The following is a 16,837-nucleotide window of genomic DNA, read 5'->3' on the forward strand; positions in this document are numbered from 1 at the left end:
AGAAAACATAAGACCTTATGATATTAAAAGAAATAATTTTTTTGCTCCCAAGAAAGTTCACTTGGCTCAATCCCATAGATATCATGTAGCAGATTACACAGGATCATTATATTACACCAATACTATCTTTTAGTTATCTTTGCAATTGTTCATGAAAAATTTAAGTCACAATTCATCAATCGATTAAAGATTTTTAACTCTATTTCATGGTTTCACATATTACAACATATTGGGGATTTCAGCTATTGAAATTAAGAACAAGCATTAATAAACATCAGTTGACCAGAAAACATTGAAACTTAAAAAAAATTCCGAAGAATCGAATTCCCATACCCGAAATATTTGTCAGATTTAACACATACCCAGTTATATTTTTCAAAACATAACTTATCTACTTTTTCCATGATTTTAATTCCATAATTGTTTTTAGGCGCTGGAGAAATTTGGAACCAAAAAGTGATAATTATTGCTGTTCGTAGTAAGTAAGACTCAGACTTACTTAGGAAGAAATCATCTCGAAAATTTCTAATAAAACAAAGTTGAACTCAAATTAAAGAGCACGTTTGAAGACCCTGGATAGGTTTCATATTATCCCCTAATCCTCCCTTTGGGTAAAATTTGTCCCATTAAAAATTCAGTTCATTTAAAAATATAAACGAACAAAAACTTCCCAACATATGAGTATTCGTGGTGTGATAGTTTGACTGTATACATTCCACCAAGAAGTTTCCGAGAGCAAATACTAGCTGAGATGGTTGAATTTTATCTCCAATTTTCTTTTTTTAAAAAAAGGCTGATAACTATTTAATGTTTCATTCACTTTTTATTGTTTTTTAATTTAAATTCATTTTTAAAAAAAATTAAACTTTCAAAACAAATATACTAAGAGATATTGTTTTTTGTCATTAAAATAATTTTTTATTTTGTTTCGTAAGTAAAATAGTTTGATATTTAAATAAAAAAAATTATAATTCTAACTTTCAACAAACCTTTTTAACTCCATTCCATGGTTTCATAAATTACTATTAGGAATTAAAATTAATGCAACTAAAGACATGTTTTAACAGGCATCATTTCAGTAAATTCAAAACCTCTAAATCTAAGAATAAATCCTAAACCTCTGAACTCGAAGAATAGAATTCTCATCCACGAAATATTTAGCAGAATTAACATCCCAGCCATTGATCCCCAAAACCTAACTTATATACTTCCTCTCTTATTACAAACATTCTGGAAAATCTAACATACAATACATCCGCCGGTTCGAGATTATGTCAAACATTTTTAGTTCCATTCTGCGGGCTCATCAATTTCAAATGGTATTGCTGAGTGGTCAGTAACGGAAGCTAATCATGTCTGAGGGTAATTATTTCACAGATGCCATAAAGGAAGATGAATTGGGACTGGAGAGCAGATATTCAATACCTCTTGCTGATAACGATGCCGGACACTGGGCATAGAAATCCAACAATCACATTGGACCAGCGCCTAGCAAAATATTTCTGATCGTAATGTGCTGGAGGATTAGATGGCGAATTCGAAATGACGTGGAGTTCATTTGCTAAGCTATGCACTCGGATAAATGGCGGGAACAGAATAGCCGGTTCAGTTTTACTGAATCGTGACGGGAATAAGGTCTTTTGTAGGACAAGTGTGTGTACATTCATTCTCTGTCTCAGGAATTATTTCAAATGTTTTGGAGTAAGATTTTTAATGAATAAATTTGTTCAGTCAATTATAAATTTTCCTGTATTTTGAATTTACTTTAAAAAAATTAACATCGCGTTGGTGTTCTTTAAAATCTCTGTTCGATTCTTTTCAAATGCAGCTTTATATTTACACTGAAACTTTTTTTTTCTTTTTTTCTGACTCAGTGCCTTTCTTTCTTTTTTTCTTGTTTAACTCATTGTGTTTTTGCAACGATGAAGTCATGTGATTTAAATTTCATTATCGTATCCAATTTTTAAACCAACTTAAGAATATGAAATTCACGTTGGTTTTCTTTAAAATCTCTGTGTTTGATTCTTATCAAATGCAGCTTGATATTTACACTGAAACTTTTTTTTTCTTTTTTTCTGACTTAGTGTCTTTCTTTTTTTCTTGTTCTTTTTAAACTCGTTATGTTTTTATAATGATGAAGTCATGCGATTTAAATTTCCTTAACATATTCAATTTTTAAACCTACTTTAAAAAAAATCACGTATATTTTTTAAGCTATTAGTTTGATTCTTTGCAAATGCAGCTTTGCATTTATACTGATCACTGTTTTCTTTCTTTCTCTTCTACTGTCTTTCTTTTTCTCTTTTTAAACTCGTTGTTTTGTGTTCGTAACGATGAAGTCATGCGATTTAAATTTCATTAACATATCCAATTTTTAAACCAACTTCAAAAAAAATCACGTGTATTTTTTTTCGCTAGTAGTTTGATTCTTCGCAAATGCAGCTTTGTATTTATACTCAGCACTGTTTTCTTTCCTTCTCTTTTACTGTCTTTCTTTTTCTCTTTTTAAACTCGTTGTTTTGTGTTCGTAACGATGAAGTCACGCGATTTAAATTTTATTGACTTATCCAATTTTTAAACCAACTTAAAAACAATCACGTGTAATTTTTTAAAGCTAGTAACTTGATTCTTTTCAAATGCAGCTTTGTATTTATACTGATCACTGTTTTCTTTCTTTCTCTTTTACTGTCTTTCTTTTTCTCTTTTTAAACTCGTTGTTTTGTGTTCGTAACGATGAAGTCATGCGATTTAAATTTTATTGACTTATCCAATTTTTAAACCTACTTTTTAAGAAAATCAGATGGTTTTTTCCCGTGGTTTTTGCCGTTTGAATCGTATAAAATATTATCAAATTATTATCATAATATTATCATGTTCAGTTGCACTGTTATAGTGCATTTATCAACTAATTTAATGTGTCACCTGATTTAATGTATCACCTCTCAACACCTGAAATGAATGTCATATGAAACTGCAAGAATCTTCCCAAGGTATTCAGACTAATTTTTAAAAAAAATAAATGAATAAAATGCTTCATAAGTGAAATGGAAGAAATATGGAATGCGAGCGATCAAATACAACCCTCGTTAGAATGACAAAACGTTAATGATGAAAACATAAACAGCTTGAAAACAAGAAGCGACACAGTAAACATAAACAGCTTGTGAAAACAAGAAGTGGTACAGTCACCAATAAATAAAAAAATGGAAGGAAAACTAAGAGAGAAAACGAGAAACCGTGGTAGTCACACTGACAACGATGACTGTAGGAGGCAAATCGGGATAGAATCATTTGCCTGCAAGATGAAGGGGGGGGGATTGAAATCATTTGCACAGCAAAGATATGAATTTGAAAAATATCAAGGAATCGGTATAGTTATGAATAAAACAAGATTTATTTGCATAAAAATGAACTAGTGCTCTAAGATTATGCAGAGTTTTTAATTTGCCGAAATTTAATTTATTCTCAAGATTCTGTTATGATTAAGCTTAATTGATTTTAGTTTAGTTTTTTCTTTAAGTATCTTCTTTTTAATGCTTAAAGGAGGCAATGTAGTAATCACAATGTCCGAGCGTAAATCAGAAATTGTCTATACATATTTACAAAATTTATCTTAAAAAGTCTGCTATGTATACATTCTGATTTGAAATAAATGTTTACCCTAGAGAAAATAATACGAAGACATTAAAAAGTTCAAACAATGTTAAGATATTTCTAAAGAAAATCAACGTTTGTTGCTTAATGTAGAGTTTTTTGTTCTTACCTATCTTATTTTTAATGCTTAAATGAGACAATGTAATTATCGCAATGTCCTAGTATAGAGCATAAATTGTCTATACATATTTAAAAAATTTATCTTAAAAATTTTGCTGTACACACTCTGCTTTGAAATAAATGTGTATCCTTGAGAAAACAATACGAACATATTAAAAAGTTCAAACAATGTTTAGATATTTCTTAAAAAAATCGATGTATGTTGTTTGTTGTTGATTTTTTTTAACCTATCTTTTTTTTAAATGCTTAAATGAGACAATGTAATTATCGCAATATCCGAGTGTAGAGCATAAATCGGCTATACATACATAAAAAATTTTACTATACACACTCTTTGAAATAAATTTATACCCTAGAGAAAGTAATACGAAGACATTAAAAAGTTCAAGCAATGTTTAGATATTTCTAAAGAAAAACAGCGTTTGTTGTCGATTTTTTTTAACGTATCTCATTTTTAATGCTTAAATGAGACAATGTAGTTATTGCAATGTCCGAGTGTAGAGCATAAATCGGCTATACATATATACAAAATGTATCTTAAAAATTTTACTATACACACTCTTTGAAATAAATGCATTCCCTAGAGAAAATAATACGAAGACATTAAAAAGTTCAAACAATGTTTAGATATCTCTAAAGAAAATCGATGTTTGTTGTCGATGCGGATGTATTTCAGGTTCGTGAATTCAAATGTGTAAGCATTTGAGATAAATTTGCATAAAAAAGCTATAAATCCATTTTACAATGGTTCCCATATAGAAAATAAAATGGAAGGAATACATCCTCATAGCAAAGCAATAGATTTGAAGAAATAAACTGACTAAACATACGTATGATGAATAAATTGCGCGATCGAGTAACAACATCAGATGAATCATGAGCAACAAAAACGAATCTACCTAACAAACCGAGTGTCGAAGGAAGAAGAAAAAAGAAAACAACAAATAAGAAGGAAACACATAAAACAAATTCTTTTCTGTTTCACTTATTTTCTTTGAAGGTTTTGGTAGGAGAAAAAAAAAGTCTGTTTTACCCCAAAGCATTTGATATGCACATTTCATGATATGTATTTTATTCCGTTGGAATAATATACTTTTCAAAACATGAAGGAAACGGCTAGTAAAGTTACGTTTTTGGTTCCTTTCATGTTTATTTTTAAGGTTATTAAAATATCGAATATATCAGTTACAATTTCCATGTAAAAATATTAAAAAATAGTTTAATAAATTATACTGTTATTTGAGTATATATAACAGCCTTCTGTTTTACTTAATTTCTCTGAAGGTAGCAGAAAAAAAATTATGTTTTACCCCTAAACGTTTGATATGCATATTTCACGATATGTATTTTTTTCCGTTGGAATGATATACTTTTTAAAACTTGAAAGAAACTGTTAGCAAAGGTATTTTTTTGGTTCCTTTGATATTTATTTTAAAAGTTATTAAAATATTGGATATATCAGGTTATACAACTTTCATGTAAGAATGTTAAAAAAAATAGTCCAATAATTTGTACAGTTATTTGAGTAGCAATTGCAGTCATTTGCAAGTCAACAATACCAGTCAGCAATTAGTAAAATAACATAATTTAATTAGTTTTATGTAAAATATACTTTAATAAAAGTAAAATGATATGTTATTGCTTCAAACATCGTGAAGTACGATAAACAGTGAAATATGATCTTCATCTACATATCTCATACGTAGCGCCGAATACGCGAGAGTATTTTTCGATTTAATTTGGCAACATGATTGTAATTTCAATTATTTGATTGGCTTCGTTGATTGATAAAACTTATTTTTGAAAAAAAATTCTAAATTTTTGTAAATCATTCAATGATACACACTCGCCAACAGTTTAGAAATATGTGTGATTTTTTTTTAAATTCTTGCTGGCAGTAAAGGATGTGGTGAGACTGTCATGATAGCGTGTGGCATGCTCTACTTGTATGGAAGTGAGGTATTGATGTTTTTAGAGCGAAAAGAAAAAGCAGTCCTGTAATACCTGGACATATTGGCAGATCAATTGCATCCTGTAATCTTGCAGTGTTACTTCGAATGTGACGTACAATTTAATGCACGATAATGCAACAACATATAGTGCCAGAAACCTTTGAAACTGGTTCAATTAACAACAATAATTTCCAACGCCTTTTCTTAACACCGCAAAGCTTTTATCTTAACCCAGTAGAAATTGTTTGGGACATGTTGGTAAGATAAATTCGACAACAATCTACTTTTCAATCTAATTTACAGGATCTTAGGGACTGTGTAGCCAATGCATGGTATTCTCAGCACATAAATGTACCCCAGAATCTTGTAAAATCGATACATTTATGAATTCGGGTTGTTATCAGGGCAAAATGAGATCCAATAACATATTAATCTAAGTTTTCTAATTCATTAGCTCATGTTTATACTATTTTTGTGTGTTAACGTTAAAATCAATCAATTAAACTCATCAGAATCAATTTAAACCAGAAAAAAATTTAAAAAAAACTTAAAAAGTTCACTTGCATTTCTTTTATAAGTATATACGTAATTAGATATGGTCTAATTTATTTTTTAAAAAAGAGTTTATTTTCACTCAAAGTTTTATATTATTAGTTAGTGATCAAGTTCGAAAATTGAAAAAAAAATAGAGTGCTTCTTTTCATGTATACGTACGTACACATTAGCCACTGACTTCCCTAATTTTAAGTTACAGAAGCATATAAGAAGTATAGAAATGTGATGAATATAATAATAGGATATCGAAATCTATGATTCTCTAGCTTTTTAAAACTCTCCTTTCTAGGAAAGGATCATATTTCATTAGGGGAATGCACGGTCTCATATTTCCTAGAAAACTTGACAAAAGTTCTAAGAGTTTTGCAGGGATGTTCTATTCTATTCACAAAAGTGTGAAAAATTTCATACTTCAACGTCAGTCCCTGAGAGTTATTATACAGTGAAGGAAGGTTGGTCGTTCTCGTGAAAAATGGTTTCTGAACACCCGCAAACAAGGAGAGCTAAGAAGATCATAGTTAAATAGACCAGCGGGAATACTGGTGAGGAAGTATTGTTTGGAGGGGAATTATGAGGGGAAAAAAGGTTATTTTCAATCGCAATTTTTAAATTTAATTCTTTTCGAAGTCAAAAATTTTAAATCGTGTTTTTTAATTTTTAGGGAACGTAAATAAATGCTTGTGAAATTCAGGAAAAATTTTATTTTTATGATTTAACCGAAATCGTAAAAATAAAAATTAGCTTGATCCGAAGAAAAAAAGCGATTATTTTAACTCTGAGATAACTCAACTATTCTGTTATTGATAACTGTTATAATCTTCAATTAACGTGTGTGACATAATGGCTCAGGGGATAGAGCATTTGCCTTCCAAAAAGGTGAATCGGGTTCGAATCACTGCCATGACTGGTCGATACGAATTCCGCCTCCAGCTTGCACCGACCACAGTACTGACGTGAAATATCCTTAGTGGTAGACGGATCATGGGTTAGAGTCCCCTTGCCTTCAGGCTGACCGTGGGAGATTCTCGAAGTCTTCCTCTCCATGTAACGCAAATGTGGGTAGGTTCCATTAAAAAGTCCTCCACGAAGGCACATTTTCTCCCAATATACGATCCAGGAGTTCCCTTGTCTTCTGGATTGGGTTCAAAATTACAAGGCTACGGAGTTGAACATTAGTAGTTGTAATCCCATGAAATTGTTTCGGTTGTTCAACGACGGATATAAAAAAGCTAATAAAAACTCTTAAGTTCATAATTTTAAATCCATAAAATATCTGAATTGATTACTTATTACATTCCTGAGAGCAAGTTTTTTCCCCTCAGATATAGCAACATTAAATAACTTTTAAGTAGCATTTTAACTAAATATCTGTACATATCTTACAAACCGCTAAAAGTTCCTGCATATTTTATTTCTACTTAAATGAGAATGTCACTTTACCGTATTAAGCACCGATATATTAGTTATTGAAAGTCTCGATGTTAGACGAAGAGCTTTATGAAATATTCATTTATTTCTCACTTTGGCCACAAGATTCTTTTGATCTGCAAATTCTTCTCCCAAAGTCGCTTTCGTGCAACTCGCGAAGTCTTCACTTTACAAAAGTACTTTACCTTGACACTCTGAAGCAAAATGGCGAACATTAGAAGGAAGTAATCTAAAATGCAATATAAAATTGAGAGCATTGAGAAATCTCTCAGCCTTTCCTTCCAAATTGAATTGATAGTAAAATGATGTAACAGCCGCTGCGGCTGAATGTGATTCAAGTTTTGGAGTAAAAATGTCATTTGGAATTTTGAATGGAAATATTTAAAGTATGCGAAATATTTATTTTTCAGATGGAATCTATTAAGATACTTGGAAAGATAATCTTGATTTACAAATCGCTTTTTTGTTCGATTATAATTGATCAGCTTATTCAATGTTGAGAATTACGATAAAAATAATAAATTGAATCCCGTTGAAGACGAATTCTATTCCATTAAGTGTATAACAGTGACAGCTGTTATTTATAAAAATTATGTTTTGATACTATAATTTTTTTATAAAATAAAATGGGTAATTGATTTCAACCGTTGTTTGACAAAATTGATTATTGGACCTTTTAAAGTTTCTTTCTTGAAAAGTGAACGAGATACATGAGAAAAGCCAATTATGAAATTGCAAATCTTCGCTATACTTAAAGAAAACTTTTCACTGATAAAAAAGTCTGTATTAAACTATTTTGTAAACAATGCTAGATATACCAGAAGATCAAATTATGAAACTGCAAAGCTGCGATCTATTAAAATTCGATTTTTCATTGAGAAACAATTCCGAACTATCTATCATGTAAACGATTTGAGATACACGGCCGGGATAGCCTGGTCGGTAGAGCGCTGGGCCCATGTCCGAGGGTTCGAACCCCGACGGCCGAAGACTCTCAGTATAGTAAAATGGTGACTGATGCACGTTAAATCTGTCGAGTCGCGAAGCCCTCCATGTTTCCATAACAAATCAATACCTTTGGGGGTACTGAATTGGAGATTGATCGTTCTCTGATTCAGATCAAAATTACGATCTGTGGATGAATGAATGGGTTCGCTCTATAAACGGGCGTGACGTAATGGGTGTGGCAGATGTCGAATTCTTGGCCATAAATGACGTCACTGGAAAACAAGAACAATCGCACCCCTCTGCCTTAACAAGCATACGCAAGCAAGCATTTGAGATACACAAGAAGAGCCTATTACAAAGTTGCAAAGGTCATTTAATAGCTAAGAAAATATATTGGACTTATTTTAAAGCAATATAAATTGTCCCTAAAAAGTCAAGCGTTGCTAGAATTGCTAAAGAATATTGGTTAATTATTACACAATTGTGACACAGCAGAGTACATAACGGTATAAACGATTTAATTCAATGATTTTAATATTTCCTTCCTGTGAAATACAATCTTCATCTATTCACTTTTAAATGTGTCAGAAATTTAAATAAATGACTTTGTCAAGTAAAAGACCCCACGAGAGAAAACAAAGAGCAATTGAAAATCGATTTTCAGAATCATCTCCTAGTTACAACTTCCAATTAAACCTGTTTTAATGTTTATTTGATCTGCCTTCCTCCACAGTGATTGATGAATGGGTTTCAAATTTGAGACATTTTGATGTCCAATAAGACTATTTTTTTCTTTCGTAATTTAATAATCTGCTGGCTTAAATGTTTATGTTTTCCATAAATACATACGATCAATATTTGTAATGAATAACATTTTACAAATTTGTCTAACGTATTATTTTATATAAAGGTTTAATAAATAGCAATCTTAGAAAATCGGCTGTCCAAAACGACAAAGTTAATGTATTTTTTAAACCTTATTAATCTCTAATCCATAAAATAACTTTAATTTAATATTATTTTTCAGATGTTATAACGCATATGTATTCTATAATAAAACTAGAAGAAATATTAGAAATCTTTTGAAATTTCTTGGGAGATATTAATTTTTTTTGTTTTATTCAAAATAAGAGAAAAATTACCAGGTGTGTTACGTCAGGTCTGTTACCAAAGATAATCAATTTTATAATTACTCGGTAGATAAAACTAACACTTTTATCTACCGATATTTATATTGTTTTTATGAATTATCTCTTTCAAAAACAATCTTGAATTGAAGGATTACTTAAGAGGATTTTTCGGTTTTCCAAATGTGGGTACTTTTTTCATGCTATCCTGCCAGCTATCAACTTTCTTAAGTTAATAATTGAAGCGTTATTAACTACTTTCTCTATTCAAATTAAGTCTGTGTTCTATATTTTAGCCATGATATCTTAAGCCTAAAAAAGCATACATGGTCGTAAAAAAATTTTTTAACATGTAAAATCGTCTGTTACCAGTTTAAAATAACAAATCTGATATCATTTTTAACAATAGTAAAACTTAAATAAACTTAAATAAATAATTTTAAAATATATTATAATATTAAAGCTGACAAAAATAAGGAAGGTTAAAACAGTGTGTTTTCAAGAAAAATTGAATGCAATGCTGAAATTCCATGAAGTTTGAGTTGATTAAACGTTTCAGATATTGCTAAGGCATTATGCACAAAGCCGAATGACAAACCTGCAAAGTATAAAATGTACATTTAATTAATATGATAAGGATTTGTTTGCATTACTTGAGAGTAATATATTAATTCAAAAGGGGCTTTAAATTTTATTTTGTATCTTTAAATTAAAATAATCGATAGATTTTTAGTAAGTACCAACGTATTATTAATAATAACCTATAGCAGGAATGCGTGGGCCATTGTCTGGTATACACTTACCCGGTATTTTCGACACCAGTATTCTTTTAAGATAAAAACCGATTGTTCGGTATTTCCTTCATTGATGTTTCCAAGGTAATTTTATGCTAATCACCTATTTGGATGCTGTTTTACCTTATCAAAAAATTGTAAATTCGTATAAATATTACAAATTTTGTCCGGTAACATACCTTATATTTTTTAGTTTCGTGAAGACTTATCAGATCCCCACTGGCCCCACTATTAATTCAATCTTGATGTTGACTATTAAAATATGCACAAACCTAGACAGGAATCGATGTTTATCCAAAAAAAAATAACAATTTTAATCTTAATTTATGACCATTTAAGTTTCAAAAATTCCTAAAATTTGAAAATCAACCTTGTCAAATTTCGTTAACATTTTCGTTATTTCATTTATTTAATATTACTTTGGACCCAAAATATGTACACTTTTATGCTTTAATTTTTGATAAAGATTCCAAAAATCCACATTAAGGTCAGTCTTTACGGAACACCTTGCATGTTCTTTATTACTTCAGAATCTTTGTTTCCTTGCTTTACTGCAGAAAAAAATCAATCAGAACGGTGTATTCTAATCAGAGTCTTCAGATAGATGTATTGAAAGAAAGAAAGAAAATAAATGAATCCAAAATTTCTTCGCCTTATTTGTTATATTTCCGGGAATTTCAAAACAAAATTTAAAATAAATTTCCTTGAAAACTTATTGTATCTACGAGGGCTAACACGATGTTTGAAAAAACAAAACAAATTTTGTTGTGATGAGATTGTTTAAAATTTACTGTTATTTCTTACATATATGAGTTAAAATCACAAAAACTCAGATTTTGCAGAACTCAGGTTGTTACAAAAAAGCTAAGATATTTTATTTTCTTGCGTTTGCCATCACTGCTTTATTTTAAGCTCCATACGCGTTATGTACGCTAAACATACTTCTCTTTCTTTAAGTACTTTTCTTTAATTTTATTTTCACATAATATTATCCATAAATGAAAAAGAAAATATATAATATTTAAAGCCTCGAAAATAATAAAATGGAATTTTTTTTTCTCTATTTTAAGCAACGTTTTTATTATTTGTTTTCTTAGTTTGATTTGTCTTCCTTTCTCAAGAAGTTCATCAAACTTATTTTTCTAAATATAACATTACCTAGACTTAAAGTAGATTATTTTGATCACCAGAAGGCGCTTTCATTGAGTTTTTCATTTTTCTACCAATGACTGGGTGATACGTCACGAAAGCATGCTTGGGCAAGCATGAAACAAGAGCCTTTTGGCGGCCTCTTGAGAAAACAAAAGCCAATCCAGAGTGGCAAGCCTTGCGGGAAAGGTATATTAACTTTAGTTGCCTAATTGCGTTAACATAATGCCATCGCCGACAGCGTGAATTTGTTTGCCAAAGGATTCATTATAATTTGCTGACTTTTATTGGAAAAGATCGCGCCAAACAAGATTCATTGTTCGAAAATATCATTTTGAAGTGTTGAGTGGCGGTGATTCCGACAGACTGACTTTTTGGGGAAGGAATAATATATTCTGGATCACGTGAGCATGAACTAAAAGTGAATAACGTCGTTTGTCATTTTAATTCCTCTGAGAGAAATGATGAAATTAAGTGTACTTCACGATTTGATAAAGTCTTTAAAATTTCTCGCTTCGTATAAACAAATCTAAATAAGGATTTGTGAACAGATATCGCATTTCTAATTTGTGACATTTATCTTAAAATTTACGATAAGAAATTAATTAAATTTTAAAATTAAATCCAGTGTGTTTTCGTCACGCTTTCTGAGAAATTTCCATACATTTTGGAAAATTTGTTACTAATATAAGCAGCAAGATTTTTTTTTCATAAAAATAGTCCAGTACCCGTATTTGTAACAAAATAAAGCAAAATTGATGCAGTTCACAGTTCATTTTTGCACTTATTTTGTGTACAATGCGCAAAGAAAGTAAACGGACCATTTGTTCGATCTAACGATCGAATTTTTACGTTTTAGGACTCAATCTTAATGGTTCGACTGGGTGACCTTAAATATGCTAATTAATTAGTGCAGATGTTATTTTAAGTTACGAAATCAGATACAAAAACGTATTTTCTCCGAATAAACATACCTTTTTTTTCTACGAATTCGAACCCAAAACATGTGGGAAAGCCACACCCTGAGAAATATTGTCACAATAGTTTGATTTGCACCCAATAGTTACCTCTTAACGTTAATTTTACTTTTTGCGTATTTCCCCATATCTCGAGAACTGTTCAAGCGAAATGAAAAATTTTTGCACGCAATTATGAAATTCGTTCATCCAAAAATAATTCCTGGCAAAAAATAACTTTTAGTTTATATTTATTACTTTTTATTATTTTATTTAATAAGAGTCGAAAACATTTTGAACAGTAAAGGTATGCAATTTTTTACATTATTTTAAGAGATGTTCATCATGGCAAAATACGAAATTTGAGCGAAATCGGTCAAATAGTTTCTGAGAAAAAAAATTTTAAGGAAGTAGTGTTTTTAAAGTTAGATTTCACAAGAATTACTTGACCGATTTCGCTCAGATTTTTCTATTTTGCCATATAAAATTACATTCTTTAAAATGAAGTGAAAAATTTTATACCTTTCAATGCAAAGCTTTTTCCGACTGTTATTAAATGAATTATTAAAAAAATAATAAATATGTACTAAAAAGTATTTTTTGCATAGAATTATCTTTGGATAAACGAACTTTATAACTGTGGGCATAAACTACCAAGTTTATTTTCCAGTGTTACTCAAATTTATAATTACAGTAAGGTATGATAGAAATAAGAATCAATGAAGTTATATTTAATTAGTTATATACAATATAAAGTAAGAATCAGTAATTTAGATTTCATGCATATACTAATACTTATAATAAAATTAGTTCCATAAACAAATTTAGTTTCATTTACATGTAACACAGACAAAATGCTAAGACTAGTTCGAACTAGACGTAACAGACTAGGTACAGATAGAAATTATACTTAATTCAAATATTAAATACAGTTTATAGAGACTTGAAAATTAAAATAGTAATGTCCTTTTTACAAAACTAAAAACATACATACATATTTTAACGCGATATTTTAGCTATATCAGTAGATTGAAATCATTGAAGTCAACAAACGTCAACTCGTCGTTGATTGGAGAATGTTTGATGACGTAACGCAATTACAGATGCTCTAAGATTGGAGTTTTCAGGAACAAAAATATTTATTGTTTAGTGCAAAGGCGCTTGATCTTGATGTAAACTTTTTGAATTTTCGGTGTTTAAAGTTTCCTCAGATTTTCAGAGATATTACACCACAGTTTTTACAGTGTAGTATGGCTTGTTTTTATTCGGGTTTTTTTCCTTTTTTCGATTTGATTCGATATAATCGTTATTTTATAATTTTGCAATACTTAATTTGCCCATTATTTAAACTAAAATATTTGAACATTGCTAACAGGAAATTTTAAAATGTATAAAAATCATAAATCTTCCAGAAAGCTAAAAGTTTAATTTTATATATTATAATATCTTTTTCTTATTATTGTACATAAAATTTAAAAGTTTAACTTAAGGTTAAAAAAAAATTACGTAAACCAATTTGCATTTTATTCGATTTTACTCAACGAAATGCAAAACATTGCGAATTATTTTTTCTTAAAATATTTTGCCAATGTCTGCCAAATGAAACCCAAATAAATATTTTGATAGAAAGCTCTGACTTATTTTATAATTTTTTTTCAAATATTCATATTTATTTAATTGCACTTATTGTGAAACCATGAACATTGTTAATTATGTTTTATTTCTATTTATAGGAATGAAAGGATCACAATTAGCTGAAGGATCGTTGAATCTAAAGATGAATCTTTCAAGCAAAGCTCACTTGAAATGTAACCGTATGGGGATAATTAAAATATTTGAAATTGTGATATATTTTTTACAATGATATGCTTAGTAACATTTCTCTATATTTTATACATGACGGATACTTAACAATGGATATCGTCGTGGAAGACATTATTGAAAATGTTGACAACAGCACTGAGACTGAGTTCTTGGAAGAGCCTATGTCAACCATCGAGGCTGTAACTACTGCACTCATTTTAAGCATAATAATATTAGCTACTGTCATAGGCAACATTCTCGTCATTATGTCTGTTTTTACCTATCGACCTCTACAAAACGTCCAGAACATGTTCATAGTGTCTTTGGCAGTAGCAGATATCACAGTGGCCGTTCTGGTGATGCCTTTAAACGTAGCTTACACACTGATGGCTCAGTGGAAATTCGGATTGTCCGTATGCAAGATGTGGTTGACTTGCGATGTGATGTGTTGCACAGCTTCCATTCTGAACTTATGTGCAATTGCATTGGACCGATACTGGGCCATTCACGATCCAATAAACTATGCGAGCAAGCGTACTTTATCGAGGGTCATGCTGATGATAGCAGCTGTTTGGGGAGTAAGTCTCACCATATCGGCTCCCCCTCTCGTAGGATGGAACGATTGGCCAGAAGAATTCGCGGATGATACACCATGCATGCTGACGGAAGAAAAGGCGTACGTTGTCTTCTCGGCAAGCGGTTCGTTTTTTATTCCCTTAGCAATTATGATGGTCGTTTACATTAAGATTTTTGAAGCGGCAAAACAGAGGATTCGCAGCAAGGCTAAAGCTGCCGCCAAGTTGGCGGCCATGCGAAAAAGCCCAGATACAGCCTCGTCGTCGATACCTCTGAAATCGATACAATCAGAAATCAGCACAATAGCTGTCACAGATGATTCGACTTCATCCTCGGCGAATAACAAAGGTTCAGACGAAAAGAGTGAAAAAGATCCAGCGAATAAGGAAGTCGCCACGACAGAATTCGCCGACAATCACACTTTAAAGCCACCACCAATGAATCCTCGACCTGGTCGAACTTTGGTTCCAGATGGCAACCCTAGATTAACTGCTACTGTGAGACACTATATGAGAGAGAAGCAAAAAATATGCCTTTCCAAGGAGAGGAGAGCCGCCAGAGTATTAGGAATCGTTATGGGCGTATTCGTTTTGTGTTGGCTACCTTTCTTCTTAATGTACGTCATTTTGCCATTTTGTGAAACCTGTTACGTCTCGTCACGTGTTGTGAACTTCGTCACGTGGCTGGGTTATGTTAACTCAGCCTTAAACCCAGTAATATATACTGTATTTAATATGGACTTTAGGAAAGCATTTTTAATAATTCTCTGCCGAAGAAGGTAGTCAAAACTGGAATAAAATTTTCTTCCGGGCAATAATTTCGAACAGTGATATTAAAATGAAGGAAGCATCCTTCCCGGTCGCTATATTCGTTACCTGCTAACTCTTAAAGGACAATTGTCCGAATAGTGTAATTTGATGTTATATGTTTTATAACAGTTTGCAACTAATAGAAATAATAAGTGCTATATCCATTATATGTATACGTATAGATCAGCAATAATTACAGCATGGCACATTTGAAAAATAAGAATTGCCCACGTCAAACATATTTTTAAGTTTCTGATAAAGTTAAAATAAATCATTTGTTAAAAACAACGTATCTTAAATCATTTATAATTACATTAAGCCGCCAATTATAGTTATAGAACGAATATGTTATCTACAGAAAGTTTGTATAAATTTTATATAAATTATATTTTTTTCACCTTAACTAAATATACCTGAGACCTTGCAGATTCTTATTTAATGATATTAAGTTGTTTGTGTTACTGTTGATAGTTATACATTTTATCTTGTTTCTATTATAAATTATCTCTTGTAATTCATATATTTTTTTCTTGTTGAATGTTTACTATAACTGGTTATTAAATAAAATGAATGATAATTTTGTCTCTTCTTATTTTAAGAATAAATCCGACTAACGATAAATGTTTTCAGTTCATATTTAAAGAGGATATTTTGTAACTCTAACTAAATGGCACATGAACAAATAAAAAAGGGTAAAATACGAAACTAAAATAGTAAAAAAAAAGCAACGGTTTGTTTTCTATAGAATATATTCAAATCTATTGTCATTGGTCAACAGTAGATCATTAACGAATCTACTGTTGTATTTGTTTTTATTTGTTTAAAATAATTTTAAATAAATAAGAAATAAAAAATTCCACTATTAAATAACAATAAAGTACGAAAGATCTTACTGACTTTGTAAATCAAATAAGTCCAGTTATTGTAAGCAAAATGTTGAGAATTTAAAAAAGGAATGGGAGAAAT

The 16,837-nt window shown here is 30.5% G+C and overlaps 1 protein-coding gene across 2 annotated transcripts in view; it reads left to right on the plus strand.

Annotated features, from left to right (window-relative positions):
* Window positions 1-16,445, plus strand: part of LOC107446800 (probable G-protein coupled receptor No18) — a 116,311-nt gene extending 99,866 nt beyond the window's left edge. For both annotated transcript variants that reach the window (XM_016061569.3, XM_071188483.1), the window contains one exon: window positions 14,417-16,445. In XM_016061569.3, coding sequence (XP_015917055.1) covers window positions 14,549-15,844 — 1,296 coding nt within the window. In that variant the 5' untranslated portion in view covers window positions 14,417-14,548 and the 3' untranslated portion in view covers window positions 15,845-16,445. The remainder of the gene's footprint in view (window positions 1-14,416) is intronic.
* The last annotated feature ends 392 nt before the right edge of the window (window positions 16,446-16,837 follow it).

Source organism: Parasteatoda tepidariorum, chromosome 1 (genome assembly GCF_043381705.1).
Source record: "Parasteatoda tepidariorum isolate YZ-2023 chromosome 1, CAS_Ptep_4.0, whole genome shotgun sequence".
NCBI lineage: Eukaryota > Metazoa > Arthropoda > Arachnida > Araneae > Theridiidae > Parasteatoda > Parasteatoda tepidariorum.